Source organism: Chinchilla lanigera, unplaced genomic scaffold, assembly GCF_000276665.1.
Source record: "Chinchilla lanigera isolate Chin_1 unplaced genomic scaffold, ChiLan1.0 scaffold00018, whole genome shotgun sequence".
Lineage (NCBI taxonomy): Eukaryota > Metazoa > Chordata > Mammalia > Rodentia > Chinchillidae > Chinchilla > Chinchilla lanigera.
The window spans coordinates 4,257,169-4,273,557 of NW_004955419.1; the positions used below are offsets into that span (position 1 = coordinate 4,257,169).

Here is a 16,389-nt window from a genome sequence, read left to right on the forward strand (position 1 = left end):
TGTTCCAGGGAGAGTTGCAGTATTCTCCTTTCCTGGAGGTTTTATTGACACTATCAAAAAGTTTAAAGCTTAGAGCTTTGTATTGGTTAGTTTGTGAGATGTATTTTGTAAGGCATTAAATTTTTGATTTTGGTTGTCAGACTTAAACTATGATTAAGAATGGTTGGTATTTAATCCAGTGCTGTTTAATTTTTATTTAAATAGAAATGTATTTGGTTTAAACAATATTACATGGCTCCATGTTCTTATGATTATTGTGTAGACTTTGTTTTTCCTAAACTTCAACTTACACTTTAAATCAGCATAGGCCTATCTTGTTTAAAGGTACTGAGTTACTTAAAAGGCATGTTGCTAAATAGTATTTTGCATTCTGTTTAGGTGGCTAAGAACGATAACATCTCTGGGGAAATCAACATTTTTCCATAGACTTCTAGACTTAACAAATACACAACCATCTAAACATTTCCTTAGTATTTGTTATGATAAAGTGTTTCTTGGAGAGGTACAAATATAAGAACTTCAAAATAATTAAAATAATTTGAAGGTTTTTCCTTGTTTTAAAAATAAGCCATAAAAGAAGAGCTTTTATTTTTACTTTATAAAATTATACTTTACTGATTATTAATAAAATGACACTACAGTGATTTATATCTAATTTTCAAGAAATATCTACTTTTTCATTATAGTTAAAGCACTATTTACTATAATCATTCATTTGTCCGCTTGATTGTTGCATCTTTTCAATTTCTTTTAATGGAAAGTTGAACTATGAGACTGTACACACATTTTTTTTTAATAGTTCCTCTTTTAGAGACAAGGATTTTAGAAAATAACCACTGTCATTAAATTCCATATGTTCCAAGCAAGCTATAAAATGTGTCTACCTTCAGGAAGGTTCTATCATGTATTTTAATATGCCCAATCTAGGCAGGGTCTGAAAGATTTTAGTGGTTTAGAGTATATTTGGGTAGTGTGCTCTTTGGATCTTTTTCACACTTTGTAGTACTAGTGTCCTGGTTTATTTGGCATAAACCTAACAGTGGTGTGAGATGAGAACTGGTAGCCAAAGGAGTTTAAAGGAGTACTAAAAAGCAACTTTGGAATGTTGCCAGTCATTTATAATTATTGCTCTCCTTGGTTGTAACGTTATTTTTTAAGCCAATTAACTATTGTAGTATTTCCAGACATAGCTCTTTTTAACCATGGTACCAGGAAGAGGTTGATGCTCAAAACAAAATATGCTTAATTTCCAGAGGGTCAGTCTTTGTAATAAGTGTTCTCTTTTCTTTATCCTATTTCTTTAGAAATAGCAAGAAGGTAGGGTTTTGTTTAGAGATATTTAAGCAAACTTCACATTTATATGTATGAATTAGCAATGCGTGAAATCTCCTGCAGTCATTTATAAAAGTATTCCAAATTATGGCCAGGGCATATTTATATGCAGTAATAAAGCAGGAGTGTTTTTTAAAAATGTACTTAGATGTTTAACAAAGAAAGATAAGAATACATTTTTGTATGATTTCTTGTTAAAGTGATGATTTGTTTTGGATAGGTATTCCTTAATTGACTTCATAAACTAATACTAGTAGAAGAAATACATGATGCAGTTAAATCTCTGCCTTGGCCCAGCATACACATGTGCATACCAAATACACTTTTTCTCTCATTTATACTACACACACCCCACTACTTACTTACCTGTCTGAATGACTGCATTCTAAAATGGAAGAAAAACAGGGTCCTTTCAGTCATAATTCTAAAATATATTTTGTTACCAATAATGTTGAGTGCCTTTTCATTATTGCAGAAAAATTTTTTGTTCTAAAACACATTTCTCTGATTTGTTGTCCCCTGATCTTGTTCCTCGTATTATTTTCACAAAGTAACTTAGGAATAGAAGTGACCCTTCATAGATATATTTTAATCCCTACTGTGTAAAATAGTTCTTCTTTACATTGTATTGCATTACATACTGGCACTGTAGATGTTTTCCTGTTAATACAAAAAAAAAAAAACAATTTTGAGGACTCTTTTATTTCTTCTGTTTTTCCCACCTCTAACTGTAGTACACTTTAAGGCAGAAGAAATAATTGAAATGAAGTTCATTTACAAATATACAAAAGTCTTAATAATGGGGCTGGGGATTTAGCTCAGCGGCAAAAGCGCCTGCCTGGCAAGCGCAAGGTCGTGAGTTCGGTTCCTGGTACCGGAGAAAAACCAAAACAAAAAAAAAAAAAAAAAAAAAGTCTTAATGTCAGAATGTTAATTAATTTGGAGTTAGCACTGTCAAATGTCCAGATTATGAAGCCCACAAAGTTCCCCAGGTGTGTCTCATATTGTTTGACTTAGAAAATATACCAGCATGGGAGATGAGCAATGCCCCAGGTGATTACGTTCAAAACAGAAAGCTTCCTAATCTTTTCAGTGTGTGTGCTTTTCTACCCTAAGGAACAATAATACAACTTTCGGTTATTTCTAGCCTGTATCAAGAGTTGGATTTTCACAGTTATCATGAAATCACCCGTTAACATTGACATCTTACTGTCTGTTGTGTTGTTTTAAGATTTTTTTCTTTCAAAAACTAGGATGTATGAAAAATAATAATGCTGGATCTCTTCAAAAGAAAGTACTTTCTCATGTATTACCTCACTTTATCATCCTATCGTAAGACATAAAAGCAAATACCATTATTTTCATGTGAAATAATGTAAACTGCTGAGAAGTTGTGACTTGCCCAAGGTCCTTTTATGTTATAGCTCATGCTAGATTTTCAGCTCCCAAATGAACACATTTTTCAGAAGATCGCGTTGTAGGGTAGAGTAGTCACCAACAATAGAGGGAGGAAAGGAAGGAAATTAGCGCCTGAGTTCCTAATTGATTGTAGTCTGAATGCTGGGCACTGTCTAGCTCATTGTCTTCTATGTATTCTTCCCAGCAGCTCTAAGAGATAATAGTGACATTTTGCCCTCAGAAGAGCAAAAGATGGTTCAGGATTTGCAGTGTAAGGCAGTGGTCTCACACTTGGAGCCCTGCCTTCCATGTGTTTCCCAGGCTAGATCAAGAAGTGTTATAAGGGCATCTTAAACAATTGAAAGGATGGGAAGGTTAAAAAGACAGAAATGGTCAGAGAAAACTTGTCATGGTGGGTGAGATTTGTGTTGAGTCTGCCAGGCCGGCAAGAAGTGGGTAGGTGGAAGGGGGAACCTAACACCCCATATGTACTGCAGAGCCAAGCAGAGGAGAAGCCCTGAGTGAGCTTGGAGATGTTCAGCCAGAGCAGATGGAGCGTGCTGGGAAGAGGGTGACGTGTGCGGCAAGAGCTTGGGCTCTGGCCACAGGAGGCCTTGAAAGTGTGTGGGAGCAAGACTGCAGGATTTTAAAGCTGAGATTCATCTGGTTCAAACATCCCATTCTACAGAGGGGAAGCCAAGATCGGCAGAGGGAAATGGGTGGCTTTTCATCACAACGCTGTCATTGCAGAGCTGGGAAAGGAACGGGTGCTTATTCCCAGTCCAGAGTTATTTCTACCCTTCAGTGTCCCTGAAGCTCTTGTTGGACAGTAGTGAAGAATCACTGCTGAGTTCCCTGTGTCACTCTCAGAAACTTTTCACTATTATTGATGAAAGCAGTCTCTTAAAATAAATAAATAAAAAGCTTGTCCTGATTCATACTGTAGTCACTACTTGCTTGTACTTGATAGTTGACATCCAGCTTCAGTTAGTCAAAACACTTGAGATGAACTGGACAGTGGAAAAGCTGTCCCTTTCATGTTTGTGCTTATCCTCTTTCAGAACCCAGAATGTCAGCTACTACTCAACTGCCTTGTGTATACTTGTACCCACATACGATAGGAGCACGTATGACAGGAGGACATATGACAGGACATCATCTTCACAAGGGCAGAGGCATCATTTCATGGTTTAGAGTTTAACTGCAGATGCAAATATGGTTCAAATGCTACTTTCCAGTTTCTTATGTATCTGTTACATGTGAGACATTGTACTGTGTCTTGTCTCGCCCTGAAAAGCTACATATTTGCAAGGCTACTGTTACCAAGTTGCCATATATAGGAGCAGAGGCTCAGGTAGACCAATAATATGACAAGGTCCCACTCCTATTGTCTGGCAGAATGTTTTCAGAACTCTCATTTGTCTGGCCTCCAAGCCCATCATACTGTTTCTCTTACGCCATACTCCCTCTGTTAGATGCATCACAGAGTAACCAAACAGCTTTTATTTCAAAAGCAATATATATTCATTTAGAAGGTGGAAAATTCAGTTAACTGGAGAAAATGAACCGCACACCAATGAAACATGATTAGCAAATCAGTGTATATCTTCCAGGACCTCTCTTGTTTCTGCCTTCAAATATTGAGCTTGCTCTAATTTTCAATGTCCCTTCTGCTCTACTTTTCAAACTGGAATCTGTCTGGCCCATTTTAACCCTTTAGTTTAACTTACACTATGGATTTGACTATGCCCTGTGAGTATTTTAACAGCATCAGAAAACCTCAAAAACAGTTGGACTTTAGTGGACTGTTAGTTTGGATGCTACCTCTTATTTGCCCTGTGCTGTGAGACAAGTGGCTTCTGCCCCGAGAGCCTTCATTTCTTCCTCACTAAAACGAGGGAAGTGGATGATTGCTCTGCTGTTCCTCCATTTTTTGGATACTTTTTAATTCTACAGTTACTTGCATTTACTTTGTTAGGCTCACCTAGGGAAGTGAGTGGAGAGATACCTATTTTTAGAACTGCATGTTGTGTTCTTCAAGCAGATAAAGTGTTGCCTTTATCTACCACGGGGACCAGCTTTTGGTTCTCAGGCAGTTTGAGTGGGTGTCATTCTTACCTTTTGGATCTTTGACCAGGGAAGGTAAGAAACTGGAGGCTTAGGCAGATGCAAGGTGTGCATATGGATATGAGGTACATGGAACTACAAGTTGGGAGATGTGGTGGAATTATAGAGCTTGGTTGCTGCCCACCACTTCACATGCCTGAAGGGAAGACTATCTTCATAGTAGATAGCTCAATAGTCAGTTGTCAGTAAGCTACAGTTACTAGGTGGTAACAAAATGTTTTTCATTCCACCTCTTGAATTTCAGATTTGCATAACAAACCACTTTTGTGTACCTGCAGTCTGCTATTTAATTACATATGTTATTCCTAATCCTCAAAACCAGCCTGCAAAGTAATTATTATTCTAATTTTACTGATGAAATCAGAGAGTATAATAAGTTGTCTATGCTCACATAGCTCGTGAGTTGTATATCTGGGATTTTGAAGTCAAGTCCAGGTCTGAATGTTTCATCTTTCCTCTCTTGCATCGTTAACCTCTGCTTCTGTTGAAACATTCCCAACATCTTAAAAACAAGCGCCTGGTGTTCCTCCAATCTAAAAATAATACCTACCTTTGACTCTTCATTCTCAGTCAGTTACTATTGGATTCTCTGCTTATTGGAAGAGTCGTCTTCACACTTCAGTGTATTCCTCAGACCTCTTCAGTCTGTCTCTTGCATCTGTCATTCAACTTTCAACTAGAGTTGCTCTTCTCAAGGTCACCCGAAACCTCCACATTGCTCATTGCAGTGGACATGTTTCCTCTTCTCTTTTTGTATCAATGCAGTTGGCCTTGCTTTCTGTTCTGCCCTGTGGTTCTCCTGTTTTTCTTTAATGGTCTCTTCTCTACCCATCCTCTCAACTGATGTTTCTATGAATGAATCTTGGATGCTCTTCTTTTTCTCTGTGTTCTCTCCCTAGTCTTATCTTTACCATGGTGTTAAATACCATCTGTGTGTAGATAACTTCCAAATTTGTAGTTGCAAGCCAAACATTTCTTTTGATATCCTAACTAGTATGTTCTGCTCTGTACTTGACATTTCTATTTAGATGGTTTACAGCCTTCTTAGACTTAATGTATCTCAAGTGGAATCTCCCCCCAAACTCTTTAGTCCTTCCTATTATCAAATGGTGATATTCTGCCTTTTGCTTCCCAGTTCTCTGTCTGCAAGACTGTCATTCATACCTGCTGTCTATAACTTGAGTTGTCTGCTCTCCCTGCATGATTTAAGCCACCACCCATTCTCACCTGACTTAGTGCAGTAACCTTCTGAGTATGTTGTCTACTTCTACTTTCCAGGTCGTTCTCCACATAGCGGCCAGATCACATTTTCAAAACTGTAAACAAGACTATTTTTCTCTTGATTAAAGCTACAGAATGGCTTTTTATTATAGCCCCTTCCCCAAGTCTTAATTTTACCATGACCTCTGAGGCTCTCTGCATGTTCTGGTGCTTGGTTTATATAGCATCTTCATATGTTGCTGCTATTTGTCTCCTGTGCTTTAGCTATACTGGTAGGCTTGAAGTTCCTTGAACACAGTTGGCTCCTTCCAGTCCCTATAACCTTTGCCCACTCTTTTCTCTGCCTGAATCACCCCATTCCTTGAATGGCTGCTTCATCCTATCCTTTCGGTCAACATTGTTATCCTTGAGAAGCTGCTTCTAGTTGCATGGTTCATTCCTCCTGCACCATTTTGTTTTTTTTTTTGTACCAGGAATCGAACTCATGACCTCAGGCTTGCCAGGCAAGCGCTTATGCCGCTGAGTTACATCCCTGGCCCTCCTGCACCGTTTTTTTCTGTCTTCTTTGCTTTCATAATACTTTCTCAAGTTGTATGAGTTTTTTTTTTTTTTTTTTTTGGCTACACTTGTTTTGTATTCCTCTCTAGATAGTGAGTATACAGACAGGGGCTCTCTTTATATTGTTCAGTGTTGTATATCCAGCATTTGCTACAGTGCCCAGTGTAACTGTAGCTCATTTTGCAAAATGGTTACATAAGCTTAAAGTGAGGCTGACATGTAAAATCTCATTTCTTGTCAGAAGAAATTCAATATCAAGCAAAATGCTGCTGGAGGAGCCATGAGTGGCTGACAGGCATTTGAAAGACAAGGCCATGGGTAAGGTCTTGATTGGAATAGTTATTACTTTTCTCTCTTGTTTTCCATGTTCACATAGGCATGGGAAGCACATCTAAGAGTTGTTCTGACCCTGATCCATAATAACTCTGGTTTTATCTGGACATACTTAAATATGGTTTCTCTTGCTTCATGAGAGGTATCTGCTTGCTAAGACATCTACTATCTTCACATACTTAGTTTCTTAAACTGAGGTGAAACTCCTCAGGGAGGATTTTCATTCTGTTCAGTGAGGTATGGCAGTATGGAGAGGACATTGAACCAGAAGCTGGCTTGGATTTCTGTCCTATTTGTGATTAGTTTGGAAAACAGAACCAAGCCCTAGTCTCAATTTTTCTACCTATAAAACAGAATAGGAAAAAAAAGGTGGGGGGGGGACAGAATAGGAAGACTGATATCTCTCCCTGCTTTAATCATTGTGAAATCTTAAAAACACACAAATTATTTATCTCTCTCTCCATCTCTCCAACAAAGATACTTATTTTCTCTTTTATTAGAGTGTGTTTTTGATACATAATAATTATGTTTATCTTGGGGAATTGGTACATACACACATATCGAATCTTGGTCATTTTTACTCCCCTCCCCTCCCCTTCCTTTCCCTCTTCCTCCTTCCCCAGATGCCCTTCTCATCTCCATGAATCTCCTTCCCTATTTCCTTCTGTCTTTTATTTTGGTCTTTAAATTATTTGTATTCTTGGCCTCACGTATTAGGGAAGCCATGCAGTATTTAACCTTCTGTGGCTGATTTATTTCACTTAACATTAGCGTTTCAAGGTACATTTATTTCTTACAAATTTATGACTCAAATTTATCCTTCTTTATGGCTGAGTAGTCCTCTATTGTGTATATATACCACATTTCCTTTATCCATTTATCTGTTGGTGGGCATATAGACTGCTTCCATGGTTTGGCTATTGTAAGCTATGCTGCTCTAAACATGGTATGCGTGCATCATATAGTATGATGCCTTTAACTGTTTCAGGAAGATACTGTACTGGAAGAGATATGTATAGCTGGCGCAAATGGAATTTCTATTTTTAGTTTGTTGAGGAATCTCTATACTGCTTTTGTTTTTGTTTTGATTTCTTGATGATAGCCTTTCTTACTAGAATCAGTGTTGCTTTGATTTGCATTTCTTTAATGCCCAAAGATTCTGAAATTTTTTTCATGTACTTACTGACCATTTGTACTTCTGAGAACTGTTCATTTCAATTGCCCAGTTTTTGATTGGGTCTTTTATTTTATGGGTTCTAATATTTTTGAATTCTTTATATTTTCTAGCTATTAGTCCTGAGGAGTAGCTAGCAAAATTTTCCCCTATTCTGTAGGTTGTCTCTTCACTCTGTTGGTTGTTTCATTTGCTGTGCAGAAGCTTTTTAATTTGACATGATCCTATTTGTTAATGCTTGGTGTTATATCTTACGGAATTCAGGAAGTCTTGTTGCCTATGTCTATGTCTTCAAGACTTTTATCATGTTTTTCTTCCAATAGATTCAATTGTTTTGTTTTTGTTTTTATATATAGGTCATTGATCCTTTTTAATTTGATTTTAGTACAGGGTGAGAGATATGGATCAGATTTATTCTTTTGTATATAGATAACCAATTTTTCCAGCGCCATTTGTTAAAGAGGCTATCTCTTCTCCAGCCTATTTTATTGGCCCCTTTCTCAAAAATCAGATGGCTGAAGGTGCTTGGTGGTGTTTTTGCATACTTCATTGGTCAGCAGGTCTGTTTTTGTGTCAGTGCCATGCTGTTTTATTACTGTAGGTTTGTTGTACAACTTGACCACCAAGACTGTAAGGCTCCCTGTTTTGTTCTTATTGCTATTTTGGGTCTCTTCTAGTTCTAAATAAATTTTAGAATTGTTTTTTCTAGTTTGGTGAAAAACTCTAAAACTCTAATGCTATTTTGACTGAAATTTCATTAAACGTACCTATTATTTTTGGTAATATGGCCATTTTGACGTTTTGGTTCTGCCTATCCAAAAACAGGGAATGTCTTTCCATTTTCTAATGTCCTCTTCAGTCTCTCTTTCAGAGATTTCATTATAGGTGTTTTCATTGTAGATGTTTTTCACTTCCTTTCTTAGGTTAATTTCATAGTACTTAATTTGTTTAAAAGTGATTGTAAATGGGATTGTCCTCCTGATATCTTTTTCTTGGGTTCATTGTCAGTGTACAGGAAACACTATTGATTTTTGTGTTTAGTATGTATTCTGCCACATGGCTGAATTGGTTTATTAGTTCTAAGAGTCTTCTGGTGGAGGTTTTTGGATCTTCCATGTAAAGGATCATGTCATCTGCAAATAAGGATAGTTTGACTTCTTCCTTTCATTTTTCTCTTATTTTATGAAAAACTAAAACAATTTCATAACAAAATAATAAGAGGATAACAATAGTTAATTCACCATGTGTCATCATCTTTGAAGTAGTTACTCAAGAGTATAACACATAGACAAAAAAGATTCTCTTACAGAGAAGAAACAGATAATAGCACAAAACTTTCTTAGGTAAGAGAAGTCACATGATGTGTAAGTTTGTGTCTGACTGGTGTGGAGGTTTCTTAAACAACTAAAAGTAGATATTCCATTTGACCTAGATATCCCCTTTCTGTATCATCCCAAAAGATTTAAAATCGTTCTATTACAGGGATATTTGGATACCCTTGTTTATAGAAGCACAGTTTATAATAGCTAGATCTTGGAAACAGTGTATATGTCCATCAACAGATGAATAGGTAAGGAAAATGTGGTATTTATACACAAGAAAGCATTCCTGTGCCATAAAGAAAGATAAACTTGAGGCATGCCGCTTGAGGACATCTTCCTTTCCTATTTCACTCCCTTTATTTCTTTGGTCTGATTGCCCTGGCTAAAGATTCAAGTACTGTATAGTACAGGAGTGATGATCATGGACAGGCTTGTCTTGTTCCTGATATTATAGGGAACACTTTTAATTTTTCTGCATTTAGTGTGATGTTGGCAATGGGTTTGTCATAAATGGCTTTTGTCAGTTCAAGTTAGGAATCTTCAATTCTTATAAAAATTATAGGTGGTAATACTGGAGGCAAACATAAAAATGGTATTCTTTAAAGAAACAGATCTTTCCCCTTCTGATTTTTGTGGAAAATACTGAATACCCCTGTAACTCAGTAAGTGGAGAGAGACTGATAAATTCCTTGGAGATTTAGAACTCTGCAAGTTAACCTGTCTGACTGACCCTAGCAGACTTTTAGCTTATTGGAAATTGTCCAAGGAAAAATTATTTTAGAGTCAACTAGTTTTGGGGTTTGATGACTTGTATTTCAACCTGTTAAGAGTTAAAAGTTAATCAATTGAGAAGAATAATCATTTCCTTTTAAACCCAGAAAAGAATTTTTCACTTTGTAAACAAGAATCCCCAGAGGATTACCTTTATTGAAAAAAATCACAGAAGAGAAAAACAAGGCAGAATTACTACTTTTACTTACAAGTATTTTAGAGCTGAGTTAGGAAGATTCTATTCAAATGCATGATTTTAATGTGAATTTTAGTGTTGGTTCAGTGAGTGACAGCTTGCCTCTCTTTTATTAATTGTTTCTACTAAGAACTAATCTTGGTGCGGTACTAATTGCTTACCCACTGACTCCCAAAACATCCTGGTTTGGGTGGTAGTTTCTCATTGTTATTCTAGATGAAGAAACTGAGGTCATTGTGGGTTTTAAGTAATGTGGCCCAGTTAGCAGTCATTGACTTGGGCTTTCAACCAAGTGCTGTACTAGAGTTGTGAATCTTTTTTTTTGACCCTATAGGATAGCTAGATGTTATTTTTCAGCATTTTTAATGGTAGTGAAAAGATAGTAAGAAATTAATGACACCCAATTACAAGTCAGGTATTATTCATTCTATGTCCTTTTCCTAGAAATCCTGTGTTTTCTTTTCATGTAGTTCTATCAATACCTTTCTTGTCTAGGATGCTTCTTAGAGAATTTTCATTTTAAGCATTCTAGAAGTGAAAGCAAACCCTGAATTAAAATAATAAACAATCATATCTGGTATGATCACATACTAGTATTTCACAAAAGCACAACCTTATTTGCATCTTAGACTTATCCAGACCTGTTGCTTTAAATATTTTAATAAAACATGTTTTTCCCTCCCCCACTGAGGCTTACTTTCCTCCCCAATCACTTTAATTATGTGAGCTAGAATCCTGTTTCTCACACATCTTCAGTTCTCTACCTTGTTAAAATTAATCATATAATCTCCCGTTAAAACATAGTATTAAATCACCATAGTAACACAGTATCCAAGCTTTATAGATAAAACATAACAGCCATAAGAAGGTAGCGTTTGCTGTCCCCTTGACAGCTCTATAACTTTTATAGAAATGCGTTCCTTCTCCTGCCTGTGTACGGTAGAGGGATAGCATTACTTACACCTGCTTTATTACCACGTTGCTTTTAAATTGCCACCTTGTTTTTGTTCACCTTCCTAGTTAAATAAGGAGAGTGGAACATTTTCTTTTCAAATTATTTTCCTGAACTCCCAAACCACTCTCCAAGGGATGGAATTGTTTCCTTAAATATAACTAGGCAGGGCCCTTGACCTTGGTAGTGGGATACCTTGAAAATTCCTTTTAGTTTTTTTTTTTTTTTATGTAAGGGAGTCTTAGGAATCTACCCTATATCTGAATCTTAATTCATATCATATCCGGACTCAATAAGGATTCTGCCTTTGGAAAAAGGGCTGGTAAGCCATGCTTTTTCATTTCTGTTGACAATTTATAAATTGTAAATGATAGCATCAATTTGAATATTTTACCAGTTTGAGTATTTTATGAATTAGAAGTTACTTAGTAAAATTCAATACAATATGTACAATATGAGTTAATGAGTTGTTTTCACAATTCAGTGTCAAATTATAAAATATTTTAGTGTTAATTTATATATTAGATTTAGAATGTTTAAGTTCTAAAAAGGAACCAAATACAAGGTAATTGTTAAACTGATTTTAAATCAGTTTAAGTGGATTTTTCAACACTTTGTAAGTTTTTAAAAGTTTCTAGATTGCTCCAATTAGCAATATACTTTCCAAATTTTTAAAATATTTTCTACCTTTTGCTGCTTTTATGTGTAGTTTATTTTTTATTGATACAGGAATTTGTACTTTTTTAAAATGCTTAAAGCATTATTACTATTTCTTAGGATTTTATATTGCTTAACATTTTGGTACTTCTGTCCTCTAAAGTATGAAATATCTGTCTCAAATTTGGAAAATTAAAAAAGACATAAGAATTTAGGAAAGTGTTAGTTAACCTTGTCCCCTTTTCATTGCAGTTTGAATGCCAGCTGTTCCTCTTAGCAGCTCTCTGAAGTTGATTCACCTCCCTACCTATTCTGTCCTTTTTTTGTTTTTGGTTTTTCTCCGGTACTGGGAACTGAACTCACGACCTTGCACTTGCCAGGCAGGCGCTTTGCCGCTGAGCTAAATCCCCAGCCCCCCTATTCCGTCCTTTAGCGCCTTTTTCTGTAAAATGGGAATGTCACTGAAACGCCAGGTTGTTGTACCTGACACATAGTAGACCCCTAAATTTTACAGCTGCAATTACCATTAGTTTCTGAACTGCATGGGTCTTCAGGTGATCATTGTTAGCAGCAAGCTGGTGGAGTGGCCAGTGGAATTAAGGCATGGCTTAAAATCCAGCTGGGACCTTGGGTAGAGTCTCTCTCAACTCTCCTCATCTATAAAACAAGGTGAATAGAATACACCTTTCAGGATTGACAGACTGATTAATTGAGCCACCTTACAGCCTGAACTCAATAAAGGGAAGACATGAAAGTGCTGATGATTTTGATATTTGATGGTCACTAGAATAGATTGGTAGCTTTCTCTTCTCTTCTCTTCTCTTCTCTTCTCTTCTCTTCTCTTCTCTTCTCTTCTCTTCTCTTCTCTTCTCTTCTTTCAACTAGCTCACAGACTGTTCCCTTGAAGTGTGTAAATTTTAAGTTCATTTATGAAGAGTTTACTGAGGGAGGAAATGGTACAGGTTCAACGACTTGTCGTGATTAGATACTTTATCAAGAAACTTACTGCTCCTTCATCCTTCCCTTTGTTCTGTCTTTGCTGCAGCCTCACAGTTAGCCAAGTTGGCCAGAACTTCACATTCGTGCTCACTGACATTGACAGCAAGCAGAGATTCGGGTTCTGCCGTTTATCTTCAGGAGCCAAAAGCTGCTTCTGTATCTTAAGGTAAGGAAGGGAGAAGGGCTTTGGCTATTGGTTAATTCTGCAAAACAATGTCAGTGTTTGCATTATTCTTCTGTAATTAAATTTTCCAGCTGTTCTCTTTATTTCCCTATCTGTTTCCCACAAGTCACTGCACTTGGGGAGAAGGACTTCACAGTGTTGCTCTTCCACTTGAAATTCTTCAGATAATTGTATTTATTTATTTGTATCACAGTTCTTGGGTGGGAAGGGACCATTGCTACTGTGTAGTGTGGGGAAGCTTGAGAGTCAGCATGGCTTTAGTTCCTCCTGCTGTTATCTGGAGCTGTCAGAAATTAGCCTGTTAGACTTTTCTGTGGACATTTTGTGTATGTAAGATTATTAATAAAGTATGTGTCTGTAACTTGGGACGTCTTACAGATAGGAGTTCTGTCGTCCTCGAAGTAACACCCTTGCTCCCTTTGGGTCAGTGAATGAATAATGCTTCCCAGCTTGGCTACCTCAGTAAGATCTGAAAAAAGTGCAGACATCTATGAGAAGGCTTCTTTAGGTCTTCTGAGATCCTTCACACACCAGAGCCACACTTGTTTAATGCTCTGTTTCCTCTGCCAGAGGGGAAAGGCACATTCTGGGGTGGGAGGATGTGTGGAAATCCGATTTTGGAGCTGCTGGCTCCTGCTGGGCGCCTCCTGCGGGGGAGGTAAAGGCATCCCACACGCGCTCCCCTCCATTTGCCCTGGTTAAGTAGGTGTCAGGGACCTGCCTCCTGTCTCTCTCTGCTCATGTGCAACAGGGCAGGGCAGCAGGGAGGCGCCCATGACAAAACCCGGGCCCCAGGCTTGGGCCTGGGCCTGGGGAATGAAAGATTCCAGAAAGGGTAGTTCCCTGCTGTCCTAGCCTGCACTTTCTTCACCTTCTCACCAAGAAATGGACCCCATCTTCTTTCCCTCAGATGTACACACCCACACACAGTTGGGCACGAGGGACTGATGTTCAAAGTTCCTTTGGTCACTGTCAATCCAGCCTGCTGTGTGCTTGCACTTCTCTATATACAACTTAGTACCATCATTCTCAATCAAATAGATCAACTCCTTTCTGCACCACACACTGTTTTTCTAATTTGCTGGAGAGCCCTCAGAATGTGGGTAGGACCTGGTACCCTTGGGAGAGGAATTGAGCATAGTTGTTATCAAGCTCTCTGAATAGCCCAGTCCTGAGGACTACCTTTCCAGGCTACTGGATGTGGGTGCCACCCATTATTTATTCCTTGATTTAACAATAATGGTCTTCTGTTTTTGTTAAAGAAAAATTTCCATTTTTGGCCAGGACAGTGTATATTTATACTGTGCATTTCAGGGAGTTGAGGGTTTAATATGGGTTCTTGAAGTTTTGCAGAAAGGTCTTCACCTGTGTTTTAGGTTACATTGCATCTTTCTTTCCAAACTGGAGTGTGTGTATGTGTGTGTGTGTGTATGTGTACATGTATGTATATGTATGCATACTGCAAATCAGCACTATCAGTGAATTCAGCAAATTCCTGTGAATAGGAAACTTTCTTTAAAACTTTACATTTAATGGGCTAAGGGTATTACCTCAGAGGTAGCATGCAGGCTTAGTGTGCTGAAGACCTGTGGTCAAGCCCTAGCACGAGAAAGAGAGAGAGACAGAGAGGTGGAGAGAGATTGAGAGATTAAAATTTAAATTGCCTTTCTGTGATTCTGGTGTTTGATTTTATATGCCCTATGTAAGGTCACATATTTTGTGTTTGTGAAAAAGCAGTTGAATAGCCTTAGTGTTACTGTTTTAGGATGAAAAATAGCAGTTGGTATGTTTCCACCTTGTTATACTCACTTGGAACTATGGAGAAAACTAAGGAGGGTTAATGCATTGATTTGTTTGTCAACCCTTAATTGAATGCCTACTATGAGCTAGTCCTTGCCCTTGAGGAGTTCACAGACTAGCCAGGGAGATGGCTAGTCACAGACCACTGTGTGATATATAATACATAGAATGATCTTAAGGCACAATGTTTTCTTACTATTGACTGTCTAGTACCAGAGAATAGTGGCTGTGATTAAAAGTAAAATGTCTTATATAAATTCAGAAGTGTACATTTGGTGAAGTGTACATTGTAACATGTGCACACATAAAGGGCATATGCGTGGCACTTTCCATGTATGTGGTTTGAAATGTTGCTAGGTTGAGACTAGTATGTAAATGGAAGGGTCTGCAATTGGCAGCATGTCCAGAGGGGAGTGCAGATGTCTGCGCAGAGATTGAGGGCAGAGTTTGCATTGTCTGCTTTTCTTGGTTAGTCTCCCTACTTTCTTCAGATGTTTTCCCTTTAGTTAACCTGTGCCTTGAGGTCCAGTCACCTTTCATAGTATACCCAGTGCTACAGCTTAAGTAGCAGCCACCTCTATTTTTACTTTTTATTCTTTTCATGAAGGATGTAGCTCCCAGCAAGAGTGTCTGTGTAGACTTAGCCTCCACTGTCCCCGCATTTGCTTCTTAGGATCACTTCTTTTCTGCCTGTTCTCCCATACACTTTGTGGCTTCATGAGCCACTGTACCCTCTTTGGCTTTGCACATCCTACCCATCCTTGCAGAGTGGTTTTCCTCAAACAGAGGTCATCATTTCCCTTCTGAACACATCCTGCATGCTTTGTATAGTTTAGTTACACAATCACAGAACTAGAGAGTCCTTTGTCTTTCTCCTACTGGACAGTCAAGACCATTTTAGGTAAAGATCTTGTCTTACTCAGCTATGTATTTCCAGCATGTAGAACAGTGCCCACCTAAGATCCTGTGTGCGTGGCATTCAGAGAAAGGGAGATGCATCAAGAATGGAAAGATAGGGTGCTGAAGGCACCAAGTGAGAGACTGAGTCTCACGGGATATTAAAGAGGAAACCCAAAATACAGTTACTGGCAGATGCATTGCTCATTTCATACTAGCTGTAAGAGGGGGGTACCTTTTAATACCCCAAGGGTATGCAAATGTTGACTGACATACTTTGTGTCCATAAAGGACTAGGTCATCCATATTTCAAAATTTAAATGTAACTTTATAATGAATGGTTCTTAGATATCCTTATATAATAAAACCTTTTAGGTTTATTTTTATTTTTTCTCCCTCCTCACTAGAATATAACCCCCGTGAAGACCGAGAATTTGTACCATATCCCCCCTCCCCACCAAATATGTC

At 37.8% G+C, this 16,389-nt stretch overlaps 1 protein-coding gene across 2 annotated transcripts in view; it reads left to right on the plus strand.

The window, feature by feature from the left end:
• The window catches only part of Dennd1a (DENN/MADD domain containing 1A), a 484,908-nt gene that overhangs the window by 137,074 nt on the left and 331,445 nt on the right, over window positions 1-16,389 (plus strand). For both annotated transcript variants that reach the window (XM_013513192.1, XM_005382503.2), the window contains exon 5: window positions 13,087-13,206. In XM_013513192.1, coding sequence (XP_013368646.1) covers window positions 13,087-13,206 — 120 coding nt within the window. The remainder of the gene's footprint in view (window positions 1-13,086; window positions 13,207-16,389) is intronic.